The sequence below is a fragment of the Megalobrama amblycephala genome, linkage group LG3, assembly GCF_018812025.1.
Source record: "Megalobrama amblycephala isolate DHTTF-2021 linkage group LG3, ASM1881202v1, whole genome shotgun sequence".
In the NCBI taxonomy this organism is placed as follows: domain Eukaryota; kingdom Metazoa; phylum Chordata; class Actinopteri; order Cypriniformes; family Xenocyprididae; genus Megalobrama; species Megalobrama amblycephala.
The window spans coordinates 46,804,429-46,825,470 of NC_063046.1; the positions used below are offsets into that span (position 1 = coordinate 46,804,429).

The 21,042-nt window shown below is 39.8% G+C and overlaps 1 protein-coding gene across 2 annotated transcripts in view; it reads left to right on the plus strand.

Annotated features, from left to right (window-relative positions):
* focad (focadhesin) overlaps positions 1–21,042 on the plus strand; it is a 90,823-nt gene that overhangs the window by 32,922 nt on the left and 36,859 nt on the right. For both annotated transcript variants that reach the window (XM_048185714.1, XM_048185715.1), the window contains exons 12-13: positions 19,684–19,788; positions 20,686–20,787. In XM_048185714.1, the coding sequence (XP_048041671.1) occupies positions 19,684–19,788; positions 20,686–20,787 (207 nt within the window). The remainder of the gene's footprint in view (positions 1–19,683; positions 19,789–20,685; positions 20,788–21,042) is intronic.

Genomic DNA, 21,042 nt, shown 5'->3' on the forward strand with positions numbered 1-21,042 from the left:
ATTTTCGTTAAAGTAGATATTTCAAGCATTATATAGATATATTTCTCATGTCTGCGAGGCAAGCAGCCTCTGAGTTTCGGTTCATTTAGCCTATAAGACGCACTCCAGTTCACGCGCCAGTGATCGCGCCCGCGCCTCCATGTCATGATTTTATTGTCTGCTATATTTGCTTGTTATATATTAAATCCAAGCAATTGGTTGATGAAACATTGATTAAAATTAAGATACAATTTTTACAAAACGAAATTCACTTTAAAGAGAGGCTTTCTATAAAACAAAACTTAATGAAGTGTTTAAAATCATGTCTGACCCACTCCATGTCTCCCGATATATTTGCGCATCTTATGATGCATATTACTCATGCTGTTCACTTTTCATAATCGAATAAATGGATTTAAAACATAACATAGGACTATTTAAACATAAATATGAAACTACGTTTTCTTTAATGGCTACCAACACAGTACAGAGAAGTTTCATGTCGTGAGCAAGAGCGGATCATGAGTCACGAGTCGCATCAAGAATAATTTATTCTTAGACTTATATGTAATATTGGGGGCATTCAATTTATTTGGCATATTTTTATTTTTATTTATTTTTTTATTTTTTAAAGTAACGCAATAGTTACTTTCCCTGGTAATTAGTTACTTTTATAATGATGTAACTCGTAGTAGTTAGTAACTAGTAACTATAACTAATTACTTTTTTAAAGTAACGTGCCCAACACTGGTAATCTGTATGAAAAGAGAGCCATGTCAGAAGTCAGTGATTCAGCTCATTATCTGCTAATGCGGCCACGCCCACGGAGCCAGCGCTATTCAGACGCAAATTCAGAAGCAATACATGCATACATCGTCTCAATCGTGTATTTATTGTCTTGAAAAGTGTTTATTTGGGTGTTAAAGCCATGGTTAGCGAACTCTAGAAGACATGCAGTTAGTTCCTGGTTCTTCTTCTTCTTTATATGGATTTGTGGTCTAAAGGTGTACAGAGCGCCCTCCGGCTGCAAGTGTGAATTGTATCCAGCACTCATAGTGATGATATATAGAATAAATATAGAATAAATATTACTCCTCTGTATAGAAATTTGACATAAACATATAAGAATCCATCAATATTTCTCCAAATGTGCATGCTTTAAGCTAAAAGCCTATATGAAATGCCATAGAGGTAACATAATTGTTCAGACACTTTGCATCACAGAAATACATTATATTTTAAAGAATATAATAGAATACCATTATTTTAAATTGAGCTGAGACATGATTACAGAGGGTTTTTTCACACCCTACCTGACTCAAAGGCTTCATTAATATGCAAGTCATTTCAGGTCATTATTATTTGATTCTTTTGTCTCCTCAGGTGTAAATGGCCCATTATTCATGATGATTCACGCCTCCATGCATACTGTGTTTCTTGACAAAAAGTGACTTACAAAAACTAAATCAATATATTGTTTTATATGAAGGAGTAGGCAGCATAATTTTTACATAATTCTGAAGCAAAAACTCTAGTCTACAACCTCCAATACCCAGAAGTCTTATGAACACAGATTTAATATACTTTTTTTGGCCTTATTTCAGTGACTTAAGTTTTTTGTTTTTTCAATAACCACACATAAACGTTATTCCTTCAAAAACACAAACATGTACATACATGTTCCTCATATATTATTGTAGCCTAGTTTGTGTTGAATACAGTGTAATGACACTTGTGTCATTAATGTGTTTATGAACAAATGAAAAAAGCACAAATGTCAGGGCATGTCAAAACTTCTCCAGGCCCCAAATCAGCCTCAGACTCCAGAGGGTTAAAAGACTTCCGGAAAACACGCGGATCTCAACATAACACCGACTGTTACATAACAGTCGGGGTGTACGCCCCAATATTTGCATATGCCAGCCCATGTTCCCAACATTATGAAAGGCATTAGACAAGGGCAGCCAGTAACGTCTGGATCTGCACAGCTGAATCATCAGACTAGGTAAGCAAGCAGCGAAAAATGGCAGATGGAGCAATAATAACTGACATGATCCATGATAGGATGATATTTTTAGTGATATTTGTAAATTGTCTATCTAAATGTTTTGTTAGCATGTTGCTAATGTACTGTTAAATGAGGTTAAAGTTACCATCGTTTCTTACTGTATTCACGGAGACAAGAGCCGTCGCTATTTTCATTTTTAAACACTTGCAGTCTGTATAATTCATAAACACAACTTCATTCTTTATAAATCTCTCCAACAGTGTAGCATTAGCCGTTAGCCACAGAGCACAGCCTCAAACTCATAGAGAGTCAAATATAAACATCAAAATAAATACTTTACTCACATCATTCGAAGCATGCATACAACATGCATGATGAACATCTTGTAAAGATCCATTTGAGGGTTATATTAGCTGTGTGAACTTTGTAAATGTGCTGTAATATAATCGAGAGCTCGTGTGGCAGGGAGCACGCGAATTAAAGGGGCGGCGTGCTGAAAAAAATCAGTGCATAGTTAATGATGCCCCAAAATAGGCAGTTAAAAAAATAAATTTAAAAAAATCTATGGGGTATTTTGAGCTGAAACTTCACAGACACATTCAGGGGACACCTTAGACTTATATTACATCTTGTGAAAAAGCATTCTTGGGCACCTTTAAAGCTGCAGTCTGCGATTTTTGGCCCTCTAGCGGTTAATAAACAGAACTGCACGCATCTTGCAGAACAACATTGTAGCCGGAGCTACTTTTCTCCGTGTATGTCACTGGTGAGTCACGCAGTTACTGTGATACTCTGCGGCGGGTCCTACCAGTCCGGTCTGAAATAGTCTGAATATAAACAGTTATTATAAGTGTACCATAATGATTCAGGATAAGACAAAAACACGGTTTGGAAAATGGATTCATGTTGTACATGTTTAATTTTTGTAAATTTTGAACACAAAAGAAGTTACAGACAGCAGCTTTGAATAGATAAATTCTATTCTGTTTAATAGATTAAATTAAAAATAAGACACTAATGTCACAATGCAGAAAGGACCCAGAAGCGAATGCTGGTTCTTGTAATTTATTAAACAGTCAGTAAAAGGACAAAATAGGCTGTCTGCCGGTCACCGGCCGTGCAAGGCGGACGCAGATCAGGAGAAGGAGAACTCAAAGGAACCAGAGATCAAACAGGCGGAATGCCTGGTACAGGAAGCCTGCAGACAGAGGGTGCCCGCTGGAAACGCCGATCACACAGTCCACTTGGCAGTCACGGCAGTACAGGAGCGCAGACTTGAAGGCAGAAACAAACAGGGTGAAATCCTCGTTCGCCACGCACACACTGTGATACAGGACTAGATGAGCACACAACGACAAGGCGTAAACTGCAGACATGAGTGAACAAACAATAACCCGACAAAGACGAGAGAAGGGCATGAGAATTAAATAGCAAGGTAATCAGGGCAAAGGAGGAACAGGTGAGAGACTGTGCAGAGCGCAACCGCTGATTAAGATAGCGAACAGCTGAGGGAGAGTGAAAGCAATTAGAAGAGAAAGGCAAAAAAGGAATCAAACCAAACTCCTGACAGTACCCCCTCCCTGACGGGCGCCCCCTGGCGCCCCCGAGGAAGACTGACGGGAGCGGAGGAAGTCCTCGATGAGCGAGCGGTCCAGCACATCCCTTCCCGGTACCCAGCTTCTCTCCTCCGGACCGTATCCCTCCCAATCGACAAGGTACTGATGGCCCCGACCCCGGGGTCGGACGTCAAGCAGCCTCTTAACCCTAAAGACGGGGGAGTTAGCGAGAACAGCAGGGGGGGGAGAGGGGGGAGAACGAGAGCGAACCGCAGGCTTAATGCATGAGACATGGAAAACGGGGTGGACGCGCTTAAGGGAATGGGGCAACCTGAGCCGTACAACCACTGGACTGATAACTTTAGTGACGGCATAGGGACCAATGAAACGGGGAGCCAATTTCCGAGCGGGCGTCTGAAGGGGTAAGTTGCGTGTGGAGAGCCAAACCCTCTGACCACACACATACCTAGGTGCTTTAGACCGACGACGGTTAGCGGCACGACGGGTGCGTTCCCCTGTTCGGCAAAGAACCGATCTCACTCTTCTCCAAGTGCGACGACAGCGCTGAATGAAAGCCTGGACCGAGGGAACAGCGGCCTCGGTCTCCTGAGAAGGAAACAGAGGCGGCTGGTAGCCCAAGCAGCACGAAAAAGGAGACAGGCCAGTGGACGATGACGGCAACGAATTATGAGCGTATTCCGCCCACGTCAATTGCTCGCACCAGGAGGAGGGGTTATGGGCTGCTAAACAACGAAGCATCCGACTAAGATCCTGATTAGCGCGCTCGGCCTGGCCATTGGTCTGAGGGTGGAACCCTGACGACAGACTGGCAGTAGCCCCAATCTGTCGGCAGAATTCCCTCCAAAAATTAGAGACAAACTGGGGTCCCCTGTCCGAAACCACATTAGTAGGAAGCCCGTGAATCCTAAAGACATGGTCAACGACCGCACGTGCAGTCTCTTTAGCGGACGGAAGCTTAGGGAGAGGAACGAAATGAACTGCCTTAGAAAAGCGGTCAACGACCGTAAGAATCACCGTATTGCCACTGGAGGGGGGAAGCCCCGAGACAAAGTCCAGGGCAATATGGGACCAAGGACGGGACGGAATAGAGAGGGGCCGAAGCAGACCATCGGGAGGCGAATTACCGGACTTTTGCTGAGCACAGACAGAACATGACGCAACAAAGCGACGTATCTCACGTTCCATGGCAGGCCACCAAAATCGCTGGCGAACGACTGCCAGAGTGCGTCCCACCCCCGGATGCGCAGCAAATTTGGAGGCGTGACCCCAACGAAGAACAGCTGGACGAACTGACCTGACGACGAAAAGCCTACCCTCAGGACACCCCTGGGGAACGACAGTGTGAGCCAGCGCCCTTCTCACCAACCGTTCCACACCCCATGTGACGGACCCCACCACGCATCCTTCTGGTAGGATGGTCTCTGTGGAGGAATCGCCCTCAGAGGAAGAGAACTGGCGAGAAAGAGCGTCAGGCTTAACGTTTTTGGACCCAGGTCTAAAAGAGATCGAGAAATCGAAACGCCCAAAAAAAAGAGCCCAGCGAGCCTGCCTAGAGTTAAGTCTCTTAGCAGAGCGGATGTACTCTAGATTACGATGATCCGTCCAGACAATAAATGGAGTGGAGACACCCTCCAGCCAATGGCGCCATTCCTCCAGGGCCAGCCGAATGGCTAGGAGTTCCCGATTACCCACGTCATAATTGCGTTCCGCAGGTGAGAGCCGGCGTGAAAAAAACGCGCACGGGTGAACCTTTTGATCAAGAGCGGAGCGCTGCGAAAGCACAGCTCCCACCCCGACATCCGACGCGTCAACCTCAATAATAAATTGTCTCTCTGGATCAGGCGAAATCAGAATGGGAGCGGATGTAAACAATCCTTTAAGACGTTCAAACGCGCATTGAGCCTCCTTAGACCAGACAAAACGGGACTTAGCAGACGTAAGAGCAGTCAAGGGGGCGGCAACCTGACTGAAATTACGTATGAAGCGGCGATAAAAGTTCGCGAACCCTAAAAACCGCTGAAGTGCCAAGCGCGACTCGGGAACGGGCCAATCCGTGACAGCCTGAACCTTGGAGGGGTCCATGCTAATGCCCTCTGCAGATACGACTGAACCAAGGAAGGTAACCGACTGGACATGGAACGCGCATTTCTCCGCTTTGACATAGAGACGATTCTCTAATAATCGCTGTAATACGCGACGTACGTGTTGGGTGTGTACCTGGAGAGATGGAGAGAAAATGAGGATGTCGTCCAGATACACAAAGACAAATATGTTGAGCATATCTCTCAACACATCGTTTACGAGCGCTTGAAAAACGGCTGGGGCGTTGACCAGCCCGAACGGTAGAACCCGGTATTCAAAATGTCCTAATGGGGTATTAAACGCCGTCTTCCACTCGTCCCCCTCTTTAATGCGCACCAAGTGGTATGCGTTACGGAGATCCAACTTCGTAAAAATCCTTGCCCCCTGCAGGATCTCGAAGGCCGATGACATCAGAGGTAAAGGATACCGGTTCTTAATGGTGATGTCATTCAGCCCACGATAATCAATGCAGGGGCGCAAGGAGCCGTCCTTCTTTTTTACGAAGAAAAATCCCGCACCAGCGGGAGAGGAGGAAGGGACAATAGTACCTGCCGTGAGAGATTCGTCTAGATATCTCTCAAGCGCCTTGCGTTCGGGAGCGGACAGGGAATACAAACGCCCACGGGGAGGAGAGGTGCCCGGAAGAAGATCGATACTACAATCATACGGACGATGTGGGGGGAGAGAAGCAGCCCGGGAACGACTAAACACCGCTCGCAGATCGTGGTACTCCTCCGGAACTCCAGATAAATCAATAGACCCCTCCTGAAAAACAGACAAAGATGAAACAGAAGGAACAGCAGAGACAAGACAATCAGTGTGACAAGACAAGCTCCATGATATAATAGAACTATTAGACCAGTTGATCTGGGGATTGTGCTGTATTAACCAAGGATGTCCTAGGACAATAGGGGCCATAGGTGAATGAAATACTAGAAAAGAAATTGTCTCTTGGTGGTTGCCCGATGTGGTGAGACTCACCGGGGCAGTAGTCCACCGAATGTTAGAAAGCACACGACCATCCAAGGCAAAAGCTGTGGGAGTCTCTTTTAATTCAAGAAGGGGAAGCCCGTGTTCAACAGCCCAGGTCTCATCAAGAAAATTTCCCTCCGCCCCAGAGTCAATCAGGGCAGAACAGACAACTGAAGAGGTGCCCCAGCGAAGAATGGCCGAAATCATGGTGCGAGATTTGAAGGATGGGGATAGAGGAGTTGCGCTCGCCAATACTCCCCGATCTACTGGCGAGCTCTCTCTTTTGCTGGACATGCGGCAGCAAAATGTCCAGTGCCACCACAGTAAAGACACAACCTCTCCCGGATGCGGCGTTGACGTTCAGCGGACGAAAGGTGTATTCTACCCAGCTGCATGGGCTCAGGCTCTGGGTGAGCCTCAGCTGGTGCCGATGATGTGAAAGGGGATTCCCGGAATCCCGTGACGTCAGCACGAGCGCGTCTGCGCAGATCAAAACGTTTGTCTAAACGAATGGCTAATTCCACCAACTCATCCAGGTGTGAGGGAAACTCACGGGCAAAAATTTCATCCTTCAGCTCATCATTTAATCCCTCCAAAAAGCGAGCCGTGAGAGCAGCCTCATTCCATTCACAGGTGGCGGATAAAGTCTTAAAGTCAATCGCATAATCAGCTGCAGAACGCCTTCCTTGACGAAGAGCCGCCAGCTGGCGAGAAGCCTCACGCCCAAAAACAGAGAGATCAAATACCTTCAACATCTCTTCCTTAAATGAAATGTACCGATTACAGCAAACAGCCTTAGCCTCCCAGACAGCCGCACCCCAATCCCGGGCCCGGCTCGTGAGAAGGGACACGACATACGCAACCTTGGCGCGGTCTGCAGCATACGTGACGGGCTGAAGGGAAAACACCACCTCACACTGGGTGAGAAAAGCCCGGCACTCGGTAGGCTCACCGGAATAACAGGGAGGATTGTTAATACGAGGCTCGGCCGTTTGTCGCGTCCCCGGAGATGAGGACTGGTCGTGACGTAAGTGATGTAGCTGGCTGGTCAAATCTGTCACCTGGGCCGTAAGTGTATCCACGGCGTGTCTGGCGGCTGATAACTCCTCGGCATGTCTTCCTAGCATAGCTCCCTGGAGCTCGACCGCTGAGCGGATGGCCGTCTCATTCGCTGGGTCCATAGTGGTCGGGTTATTCTGTCACAATGCAGAAAGGACCCAGAAGCGAATGCTGGTTCTTGTAATTTATTAAACAGTCAGTAAAAGGACAAAATAGGCTGTCTGCCGGTCACCGGCCGTGCAAGGCGGACGCAGATCAGGAGAAGGAGAACTCAAAGGAACCAGAGATCAAACAGGCGGAATGCCTGGTACAGGAAGCCTGCAGACAGAGGGTGCCCGCTGGAAACGCCGATCACACAGTCCACTTGGCAGTCACGGCAGTACAGGAGCGCAGACTTGAAGGCAGAAACAAACAGGGTGAAATCCTCGTTCGCCACGCACACACTGTGATACAGGACTAGATGAGCACACAACGACAAGGCGTAAACTGCAGACATGAGTGAACAAACAATAACCCGACAAAGACGAGAGAAGGGCATGAGAATTAAATAGCAAGGTAATCAGGGCAAAGGAGGAACAGGTGAGAGACTGTGCAGAGCGCAACCGCTGATTAAGATAGCGAACAGCTGAGGGAGAGTGAAAGCAATTAGAAGAGAAAGGCAAAAAAGGAATCAAACCAAACTCCTGACAACTAAGGCCTGGTTTCACAGACAGGGCTTAGATTAAAGCAATAGTTCACCCAAAAATGAAAATTATCCCATGATTTACTCACCCTCAAGCCATCCTAGATGTGTATGACTATCTTCTTTCAGACGAACACAATCTGAGATATATTTAAAAAATATCCTGATTCTACCAAGCTTTAAATGGGGGTGCTATGAAGCCCAAAAAATGCATCCATCCATCATAAAAATCCATTCGGCTCCAGGGGGTTAATAAAGGCCTTCTGAAGTGAAGCTTCTTTGTAAGAAAAATATCCATATTTTAAACTTTAGAAACTAAAATAACTAGCTCCCGGCAGATGGCTTGAAGGTTAGTAAGTCATGGGTTAATTTTCATTTTTGGGTATTATATATTAGAGTTGCAGTGGAGGAGAAGGTTTTCCTTCATGGAAGAAAAAAAGACATACGAGTTTGGAATGAAATCAGGGCATCAATGACGACAATTTTCTTTTCCTTTAACCATAGTTTGCTCCAGGAGGATTGCCAGTGTCACTTACAACAACAGTCATTGAGTTATGGGGAAACAAATTAGACAAAATAGCTGTACTCTACAGAGATTCTTCAGAAACTATTGTACAGAACTGTTCTGTTCATCTTTTTTGAAATGCAATTGATTGGCTTCCATTTGTCATTTAAGACTATAAAGGATTTTCACAAAACATAGAGGCTGTATAACAGTTCTCTATTTGAAATGATGAAAACCACAGTCCTCAGATTCGTTCCCTTTACACGTTAAGAGCACCACATTGTTCCTTTTTTTAAAAAAAAGAACACAATTGGAAAAACAATTTTCCACTCATTTTGCGCTTTCATTTCTATCCATTATCCAGATGTCAGTGTTACTAGGCAACATGCGCAGCCTTAGAAACTGGAGCAGTAATTACTTTAGCTAAATGCTAAATGAAGGTATATCATGTTACAGTAGACCTGTACTCCACACTTACATTCATTACAGAACGCCTTTGGGCTCTCATGGACACAAAGTCATTGAGACCTGAAAGACTGGTAACCACACGACAGTGCAAAGCGTTTGACCTGAGGGAGGATGTGCAGCCCTGCAGTACTGTTGTAATCGCACTAACAGGAAGATATTCCAGGAGGCTGCTACACAGAGGAATATGCATCATCTGTCACTGGCTGTATGCCCTTATTAGAGGCCTTGGCTGGATGCTGAGATTTGCTCTCTACTGCTTTCCGATTAGGGCTGGGGATTTATTGAATGCTCACGGTACAGAAATGATTGCAATTAGAATTAGACTAGTTTTACAACCTTTTCTTGTCCCATAACATGCAAGTATGAGAGGGTTAAGAAAGATGTTTTAATAGTATCTCTTATTTAAATTTCAGTAGAAAAAAGTGAATGAAATTCATTTCAATGCATCAGTTCAAACTGGCATTTTAGAAAACTGATTCATTGTGTCATCACTCAAAAATGTCCATTGAAAGTCCATGTGACGTTTCATATATCAAAATATGTTAGTAAAATACAATAATGCAGTTTATTGTTATATGCTTGTGCATATAAATATAAATAATAATTCTATGAAAAGAACTGTGGAAAATGTACCTTGAATATTTTAAGTAGATTTGTTGGAATTGTACTTCTTTTATTAATAATAATTTAATGTTATTCATTATTTCTGAAGGATCATGTGACACTGAAGACTGGAGTAATGGCTGATGAAAATTCAGCTTTGCATCATCACAGAAATAAAATATATTTTAAAGTATATAAACCATTATTTCAGAAAACCATTATTTTAAATTGTAATATTTCACATTATTACTGTGTTTGTTTTTGATAAAATAAATGTTTATCTATACATATACATTTTTTATTAATTATTTTATTCAGCAAGTATGCATTAAATTGTCAAATGTTCAAACATTCAAACATGACTGAAAATACATTTATAATTTTACAAAAATTTCATATAAATGCTGTTCTTTTGATCTTTCTGGTCATCCATAAATCCTAAAAAAAATGATTTCCACAAATTTATTAAGCATCACAACTGTTTTCAACATTGATAATAATAAGAAATTTTTCTTGATCATCGAAGCATCGTATAAGAATGATTTCTAAAGGATCATGTGACACTGAAGACTGGAGTAATAATGCTGAAAATTCAGCTTTAACATCACAAGAATAAATAACAATTTAAAATATATTCAAATGGAAAAGTTATTTTAAATAAATTGTAATATTTTACAATATTGCTTCTTGTGCTGTATTTTTGAAAAAATAAATAAACTAATCAATTAATAAAATACTGTAAATGCAGCCTTGGTGAGTATAAAAGAAAAAATATAAATATATTATATATATATATAACTTTTATTCCTGTCCTGCTCTCTCCTTTAGACACAGTCTCTGTACAATCTCAATTTTCCACTTTTTCTTCTATCTCCACTCATTAAGCCTGTTAATTGGCTTGTTCTGGGGGTCAGAGGTTGTACTGGTTTCAGAGGGCGGTGTCTCCCCTCTCAGCTTTCAGGGAAGGATGCTGAGGGGTTAATCTCCAATTAGAGGTTAGAACAACTGCCATGGTGTCCCTTCTCTAAGGGTTAAAAATCTTCTCAAGGGAGGGAAAGATCCACTATTCCCGGTTAGTGGGGGTCTGTTAGGGAGTGGCTTGTCTGGGGAACTGTTTTACAAATCCAAAAGATAAATTAGGAGAGACAGTATATTTTATGTGATGTATTTTAAATGCTTTTCACATTTATTAGCTTTCTTAGAAACACTTTACTTGAAGCCTTTATGCAATGCTTTGATCCAGTTGGCCACACTAACATAGCAGTTGTCTGGCAACAAGAGAATTATTGCATGATCAAACCTTATTAAGGCTATTAGGGCTTAGCACTATTGAGCGTGTATCACACATCCCGGTTGAGCATTGCAGCTGGGGGAATATCAATAAGCCCTTGCTTTTAAATCATCTAAAAGCATGGAGACTTATGGAAACATGTAAATCGTTATTATTTAGAATCAGTAAGGTTTGTAGTTCTGTATAATGTAGTTAATGTTGTTTAGTTAGTGAGTAATTGCTTGGTTTATGATTGGTGTTCTTGTACCCTGTTCATTTTAAGCTCTCTTCTCAAGCGACTTTATATTTTGTGCACTTCGTAATAAATTGAGAACTATTGCGGCAAATAAAGTTTATACAGTGATTGAACTTTTAAGGTTCATTTGTAGTTTAATAATATTTTAATTGCATATCTGAATTTAATTATACTTGCAACCAGTGTTATTTAGTATTATTGATATATTATTATAGTTTTTGTTAGTATATTTTGAATTAATTTTTATTTTTATATTTTGTTTTCATTTCGTTTCATTATAGTTTTTGTTAGTATATTTTGAATTAATTTTTATTTTTATATTTTGTTTTCATTTCATTTCCTTTTTTGTTTTTTTAGTATATTTTGAATTAATTTTTATTTTTATATTTTGTTTTCATTTCATTTCCTTTTTGGTTTTTTTAGTATATTTTGAATTAATTTTTATTTTTATATTTTGTTTTCATTTTTGTTTGTCTTGATCTTTTTGAGTGCCTTCGTCTTTTTAGTTTACTTCGTTTTAGTTATTCCAGGACTTCAAATTAAACTAAACGAAAATGAGAAATGTTGCCATGGCAAGTAGCTGAAATATTTAATTTTATATCAGTCAGTGTTTATTTTATTTCAAGTAATGAAAATGTTTTTTTTTTTTTTTTAATGACTTTAGTTTTAGTTATTAACGTTTATAACCCTGGCCTGATTTTAATTACTTTACTGAAATTTTAAATCATTGTGAGGACCACTGGTGAACCTAATTTTTCAGAATCATTATATCTCACAATATTTTATTCCTTTGAGGGATTTATTTATTTATTTATTTAAATTTTTTGTAGTTTTGAATTTTGGGTGCTTTACAGTTTATTGCTGGTTTATATATTTTTAGCAAATGTTGTTGTTTAAATAGCTTTTGCATAGTAGAAGTAGATGTTAAAGTTAAAGTTACACTATGTAACTTTTTTTTTTTTTTTTTTTTCAAAATTAATAAAATTAAAATAATGAGCTAATACATCATCAATCCTTCTTCCAAAACATGGGATATTGTGTGTGTCAGTCACTCATCCATGCGTGTCTCGTCATCCATAAATAGAGGGAAGTTGCTCTGGCTACTTTGACGCATGTATGGTGTGTAGGGCTGTAACGATATGCGATATGAAACCAAAATCGCGATACGCAGGTCCACGAACCTGTATCGCGATGTGAGAAGGCAGAATCGCGACACACCCCTTCCAACTCCCAGAGTTATCCTTCCTGTCCAGATCCAATGCTACCACATTTTTAAACTACTATAAGTATTAGGGGTGTAACGATTTATCGTAGATGGTGTGTCTCAATCAGCTCTCTAGTTCAGTAAGTGTTTCGGGCACACATTGAATCTTGCAAGCAGGTTTAAACGTTTCTCATGTCAGTCTCTTGCATGGTCGCGTGAGAAAAGTCGTGGCTTTCTTTCACCGCAGTGCACAGCAACAGCTGTGCTCACAGAAAAGCAAAAGACGCTTGCGATGCTTTGCTTTAAGAAGTTCTGTGGGGCCGTTCACATATTTCGTCTTTTCCGCGTGCAAGTCAGTTATTATTTTCAAATGTAGCCTAGCGGCAGGCGCGCTCATAATGGGATCGACGTGCATGCAATTCTCAACTTCTCAGAATGCCGCAAGCGCACCGCAGGTCGTGTGACAAGAATCAACCGATCAGCTATGGCCTTTCCGTAACAAAACATCAAAAGCTCAGCCGAACAGCTGATCATAGCTGTACATGGTGGTTTTTATATCTTATCTCCATCAATATATCTCGTAGTAAAACTAATGCAAGGGCTAGAAATCATTTATCCTTTGCAGAAACATCCTGATCCTCTTGGAGAGCTCAGTTCATGGTTGCATAGCAACGACCGACGCCACCGGAGCACAAGCGATTTGGAAAGAAGGAGAAGCGGTGCGGCCGCGCCTTCCACGCGTTTTTAGACGCGATATGTGAACGGCCCCTATTCATAATTCTAAGTTCATGTTAAATTTAACATTTTTTTCAGTGACAGACAGCCCTATTCAACTGTTAATTTGAATACATCAGGTTTTTATTAAAATTTTATATTTATTTATTTTATTGAAATGTGATCTTGTATGTACAAGGAAAATTATTGAAATTTGTTAATGTTTTTTTAATAAATCTTGTTTGAATTTCAGTTTCATTTTGTTCAAAATATCGTGATCCGTATCGTATCGTGAACTCCGTATCGAGATACGTACCGTATCGTGACCTGAGCGTATCGTTACACCCCTAATGGTGTGGTTAGTTGTCACAGCTAGTGAGAAAGGTTGACATGGAGCCGGTATGTCTTGAACCTCTGGAATCAGCCATTTTAAAAGAACACAGATCAGAGGAGGCTGGCAAAAAGAGAACTCGACAGAGCTTGTAATAAAACAAGAATCAACATTGGCTTGACTTTTCTGAGGTGGAAAGAAATTAGGGATTTGAAATGTTGTAAAAGCAACGCGGAGATGGTGTTTTTATTAGTCAACATTGAGTAAGGTATTTTAACATATACATTTCCAAATGTAGCTCTCTAACAGAGTTTATTGTAAAGCATTATCTTTTGTGAAGAATTTTTTTGTGGAGAATTTCATTATGGTTGTTGTAGCTGTGCTGGTAAGCACTGTGTCTATTAATGGCTAAAGCTACAGTAACGTCTTCATCTAGTCAGCTTGAGATAATTTCCATCTTAACTGGTTATATCTCTAAAAGGGTTTAGTTCACCCAAAAATGAAAATTCTGTCATTAATTACTCACCCTCATGTCGTTCCACATCCGTAAGACCTGCATTCATCTTCGCAAATAACAAATGAAGATATTTTTAATGTAATCTGAGAGGTTTCTGTCCCTCCATAGAGATCCAACGCAACTACCACTTTCAAGGTCCAGAAAGGTAGGAAAGACATCATTAAAGTACTCCATATGACTCCAGTGGTTTAACCTCAATTTTATGAAGTAACGCAAGTGCTTTGTTTGCACAAACAAAATCATAATTTACCACTTTATTTACGAAAATATTGATCTGCAACGTTTTTACGAGAGCATACATCTTGTGTTCAGATTCTCACGTCAACACAACGCACATGCACAAGTGTTCACAAGAGCACCACAACGCATCTGTTTTGTGTTCTCAGCAGAGCTGTGTGAATAACACTTTGGATAATATTATTTTGTAAAAAAAAAAAAGTGGTAAATAAACATCTCAGATTTCATTTAAAATATCTTCATTTGCGTTCTGAAGATGAATGAAGATCTTACAGATGTGGAATGACACAAGGGTGAGTAATTAATGACAGAGTTTTCATTTTTGGGTGAACTAACCCTTTATGATTTATGAGCAGTAGGATAATCATATTCATCCACACAGAGCTGAAGCACCAAAACAATTCTTTTTTTTTTTTTCTTTTTTTTTAACCGTTAACAGTTACATAGTGTACCCTTAAATGGTGTTTTGCAGTCAATACTAATTTGGTTTTCCAGTGTAAATACAGTGTCTTGAACCGACAGGCATTGGTCTTGGTCTTGTCTCAATTTTTTGTCTTGGCTAGATTTGGCCCTTGATAAGTATCTAGGTCTTTGAGGATGTAGTCATGAGTCCAACTCTGATACAGATACATCCAGAAATCATCATCCATCTCAAATAAAAGCCCTGGATGAGTTTGGGCACTGTTTTGTTGGTTATAACATTGGCCTTGTGGGAATGTGAGCTGCGTTTTCCAGGAGCACAAGACTGCGATATAAACCAGCACACCCCTTCAGTCACCGCAAAGCATTTCGTTTGATGCCAAAAACATGAAATGCATTAGTAAAGCAGCTCCTGTGTATGTACTCAGATTTGAGGACATAATCCTCAATTCAGGTAGAGAAGGTTTTCAGGTCCTTCACATGGTCCACAGGTTTTCAACGGTTTGTCACTGCTCACTGTAGCCCCTCAGTTTCTCCTAAAGTCAAGCATAACTTTCATTTTTATTTTGCTTGAGCTGGGGAAACACTGGCCTTGGGCCAGTGTTTTAGTATTATAGAAGCTTCTTGAGCAGTGTTTATGCTACAGAAAACAGCTTGAGAAAATAAAGAAAGAGAGAGAAACAGGGTGTTAGTCAGACGGTTGGAAGGGATTGCAGCAACTGTTGGAATGAACTTCAAAGCCCCGGGCTCTCTGGCGTTCTTTGCCCGCTGCATGAGATGGATAACTTGTGACAGTCTTGCTTGGTTTAACTTGAATGAGATGGGTGAGAAGAATAAGAATTTGCCCTTCCACCCCTCCTCCATCAGCCCCTCGCTGTGATGAGCATGTCTCGTTATGTTATGAGCCCCGGCATTTCTTTGGTAGCCAGTCATGAGTGATTTTCCTGATTATCTGTTGTTTTTAGCCTCCTTATTTTCTGAATTTAGAAGCCCGTTTTTCTGTGTACATGGACACCTCTTCATCAAGCCTTTTTTCATTTTTCTGTCTTGTTTTTCTTACTTTGATTTCCTTCTCAACTAATTGGAATGATCAATCCTTAATAAAGCTAAACAACATATGAACTTCATATTGCTACATCTTAAATTATTAGTTCGACCAAAAAGGAAAATTCTGTCATCATTTTCTTACCCTCATGTTGTTCCAAACCTGTATGACTTTATTTCTTTTGTGGAACTTGAAGGAATCTGTTTTCAAGAATGTCTCAGTGAAAGTCACTAGTGTCCAATTTTGTCCAATAAAAACTGTTGAAACATTCTTCAAAATGTTTTCTTTTGTATTCTGCTGAAGAAATGAAAGTCATTGAGATTACTTTAAATGATGAAAGAATTTCTTGCTTTTTTTAACTTCTGTTTACTTTCTGTGTTGCTTGATTATCGTCATATGCCTTTTTCTCTATCTTTATCTCGGGTTTTTTTTGCCGTTTTCCTATTGTGGTTTTCAAGGGTCTTGCCATTGCATTTGTTGTACATGCTTTCATTTTTAATTAAATTCTTTGAAGAGCTTTTTGAAAGGGTTGGGATATTTAGAATTCCCTGTGAGCGACTGATGATGATTCATTTAATTTCTGTCAGCTTAATGAAAATAAAACTGAGATGATTATTTTTGGCTCTTCTACTGTTGATAATCAACTCTAGGCCCCGTTACAGCAATGTCTCGACCCCGTTTTTGAATTTTAACGTTGAGAGATTTTTTTTTTTTTTTTTTTTTTTCCAGCTCAGATCTTTCTGCTATTCTTTCACAGAAGGATTTCGAGACAGTTGTTCATGCATTCATTACTTATACATTAGATTTTTGCAGCTGTTCATTGCTCAAAAGTTTGGAATTGGTATATTTTTAAAGGGGACCTATTATACAAAATTCACTTTTACGTGGTGTTTGAACATAAATGTTTGTTGGCAGAGTGTATACACAACCACCCTATAATAGTAAAAATCCACCCACATAAGCAGTGTCTCAGAATAAGCAGTTTGCAGGATCTAGCAATGTGATGTCACATTACTTAGGCCCTACCCATGGCTGCTGACGTACTCTGCCCTATAGTGTGCCTCAGGGATGACGCATTTTTGTAGGCAAAACCCGGAAGCGAGTTAGCATTTTAGGACTTTCGGTTCCAACGCCGTCAAGTCAATGGGTTTTTTGAATGGGTTTTTGCTAAATCGCCTGAAATAAGGTCTGTGGTTAACAAAGCCTCTAAATATTTTCATGTTTTGATCTATGACATAAAACACACCAGTTATAACCCACTTGTGATTTTTTTTTTAAACTTTTACTGTGTCTTAAAATCGGCGGTTGCTAACAAATTGCTAAAATGGACTACTTCCTTTGGCGGGGACTTTAGACGTCATCATTAAAAACAGGACATTTGGACAGCATTTCTCATGAAAAAGTGGAAAAATATTCATAACAGCGCAGATCATAATCAGCGAGCATGTTTTTAAATAAAGTTGATTTTAAATACAGTTTGAGGAAGCTTGGTGGTGACGACGTTGATCCGCGACCATGGTGTGCTGTAGTCCGTTTATAGCCTACTGTTAGCCGTTTATATCTGACGACTTTATTTAGGCTTCAAAATCTACAAATGTTGTTTTAACTTGTAAAGATTATCTTGATAGACAAAACGTGTAAATGTCATAACCCTTTGTTAAACACAGAGCTTATTTTCTGTGATTTTCCAAAAGTCTATGGGAAAAATGTATAGGCGTTCAACCGAGGGAACCCGTGCGCCGCTAACTTCCTGGTTGGCCTACAAAAACACGTCATCCCTGGGGTACTCTATTAGCATAGACCCTGCCCTAAGTGATACATGCAGTTTCTTTCCCTGCTGTTTACATTCACAGACATAACCGACTGTGTTTATGTGAACATTGTGTGTTTTTTTTTTTTTTACATAACCTTGTGTGTATTTGACAGTTTGTAAGCGCAATAAGACAAGAAAGAGAACTTAGTTTAATACTCACGGGATGTGCTGTCTGACAGCCAGCTTTCTGTGTGCGTGCTTCGGATGTATGTGCTCAGAAAACCATACATCAGAAGTTTAGACTGATTTGGCTTTAAAACGCATGCAGATAATAAGCTTTCATAATGATGAAGAACTGCAATGTCACGTGAGTGTGACCAGGATAGAGATGATAGTCAAAACCAAACAGATGTTTTAGTTTTTGGCAGAGTATCCGAAGCTGTACAGGCTCCGCCCTCTTCTGGAAAGCGAGGTGGGGAGCAGCAGCTCATTTGCATTTAAAGATACATGCACGAAAACAGCATGTCTTCTTTCTACTTAAAAATGGGCATTTAGGGTACAACATGGTATAATAAATGATCTGTGGGGTATTTTGAGCTGAATCTTCAGACACATTCTGGGGACACCAGAGACTTATATTACATCTTATAAAAAGGGCATAGTAGGTGACCTTTAAAATGTTTCTGAAAGACGTCTCTTATGCTCATAAAAATATTGTGAAATGTTTGCTATTTGAATATATTTTAAAATGTAATTTATTCCTTTGACACAAAGCTGAATTTTTAGCTCCGTCTTCAGTGTCACATGATCCTTCAGAAATCATCTATTCTGATTTGCTGCTCAAAAATCATTTCTTATTATTATCAATGCTGAAAACAGCTTAATATTTTTGTAGAAACTGAGGTACATTTTTCAGGATTATTTGATGAATAGAACAGTATTTATTTGAATCTTTTATAAAATAAATGTCTTTACCGTTATTTTTGATCAATTTAATGTGTCCTTGCTGAAAAACGTTTTAATTTCTTTAAAAAAAAAATCTAAATCTTTTGAATGGTAGTGTATATCTGTCACATTCTTCCAGCTTAACTTTGATATTAATTGCTTGCTACTAAGAGACCATATCACTCTTGTACTGGCCTCGTTGAACCGGCTACTAATAAGTTTTTGAATCGATTTTACAATGCTATTTGTTTTTAAGGCCCTGCATGGACTTGCTCCAAAGTATATTAGTAATCTCCTCCACTCACACCTACCTCCAGCTCCCTGAGGTCATCAAACCAATTACTACTTTCTGCTCCCCTCTTGTTTTTAAGATCAGAGGGAGATCAGGTTCTCTCAGGTGTGGCCACTAGACTCTGGACTTTAAAAGCAGTTTTCAATCTTGATTAAAGGCCTGTTTGTACTGCATTGCTTTTACATTTTGTCTGATGTGCATCAAAGTGTATTTAGTAGGTTAGTTTTCTTGCAAGTTGTTTTCTTTCAGTTAAATATCCCATAATGCTTTTTTACATTTTCAACTTTCTTTAGTGTGTAATGTTGCATTTTGAGCATGAAAAAGGTTTATTGAAACCCCTCCATTGTTGTCTTAATTTTTCTTCTGGGAAATGAACACGTCACAATATTCGTCATTTAAATCATTCCCGTTAAATCATTCCCACCCAAAATGAAGGGGCGACGCCTGGTTGAGTTAAGTTAGTAGTGTATATTTCCGAAACCTACTTGAAGTGGATGACCAATCACAACACTGATCCAGCTGACCAATCAGAGCACACGGCGCTGTTTGGAAGGAGGGGCTTCATAGAGAGAGGAACTAAACAGAACATTAGGTGCTGCAAAAATGTAAAATATGTGAAAAATAAGGTGTTTTTGAACATTCAAGCCTGAAAACTTACTATAGTAGAGCTCAAAAACAAAATCAAGACTTTTTAAAATGACATAATGGGTCTTCTTCAAATATCTATTCATTGTTTGCTTCATTGTTTTTCAATTTACCTCTAGGTGCCATGTCTACTTCCTGTCCTGATGTTTAAACTGGGCCGAGTGTCTGATCCAGATTTGTCTCTCTCTGTTCTCTATACCCTGCCAAGACTGGGAACCCACAAGGTACAGTCATTAATATGCACAGCATGTACTGTTTACCTGATGAGGGAAAACTACACCTGAAACTTCATCAATATCAAAATCAATAATTATTGGTCAGCAAATGTGTTTCTCTTTTAAAAATAATTGGAAATTAAATTAAATGTACAGAAAGCTAATTATTCACTGTTATTAAACTGTATTAAACAGATCCATTAACATGTATGGCAATCAAAATTAAAAATGCACAACCATTAGCAGGTTATTATAGCTCAGTTCCACAGAAATATGAATCTTGAGTCCGTCTGCGTGTATTTGGGATACATTTGCTTCCTCTGTTGCTATGGCAACAGCTCACCTGCACTGTAGGCAACTCCAGCCATTAACATGACCATTGTCTGTGCCATTGTTATTCATTTGATTCTGCTAACAATACATATTATTCATAAATCTTGTATGCCAAGTGTGTACTTCTGTAACATTTGGCTTGCTTGTAAAATGCTGCATCAACAAAAACGCATTCTGTAGTTTGCACAATGTGTGCACACTACTATAAAATATGAATAAATGAGCGGGGAGATGTTTGCTGATGTTATTCATCTTTATTTTAAATGTTTAGGAACTTTATTATCAGCCTTTGAATGTGGGTGGCGGTGTTTTGCCCTTTAATGTAGTCCTTAATTTTATCTTTTTGTACTCTGTGAGATTTTTAAAAGCACAGCAGAACACAACCTGACCTGTAGGTCACAACCAAAGCATTAAAAAACATAAAAGCATTAGCTATTTTAAGTTGCATATATTAACTAAACTATGCTATTAGGTAAGTTTGCATATATCCAGTCCTGTTCATCATTATGTTTTGGCATTATGTGGATGTGTGTCCGTGTATGTTTGTCCTGACTGAACACTCTTGTCTTGTAGTTCTGTATCCCGCAGGTGCTTCATGTTCTCCAGACTCTGGGCAGTTCATCCAGACTGAGGCCGGTGGCTCTGCGGCTCTTGGCTCTGTTATGGAAAAAACAGGTGCAGTTAATGCTAAAATCAATCATGCTAAAGTTCTTTGTGTGTTGTGTCAGATGTCAGAGACCATGAGGCATTGATTCTGTTAAATTCTTATGTTGAAAATCAGCATTTAAAATTGATATATTTCCATTTTACCATTTTGGTTTATGCTTTGAAATATCATTATATTTATATATTATTAATTTGATTATATTTAAGTCCGAGAGGTCTTATTTAATGTTAAATATTTTGGTACAGTTAATATTTTCATATAAA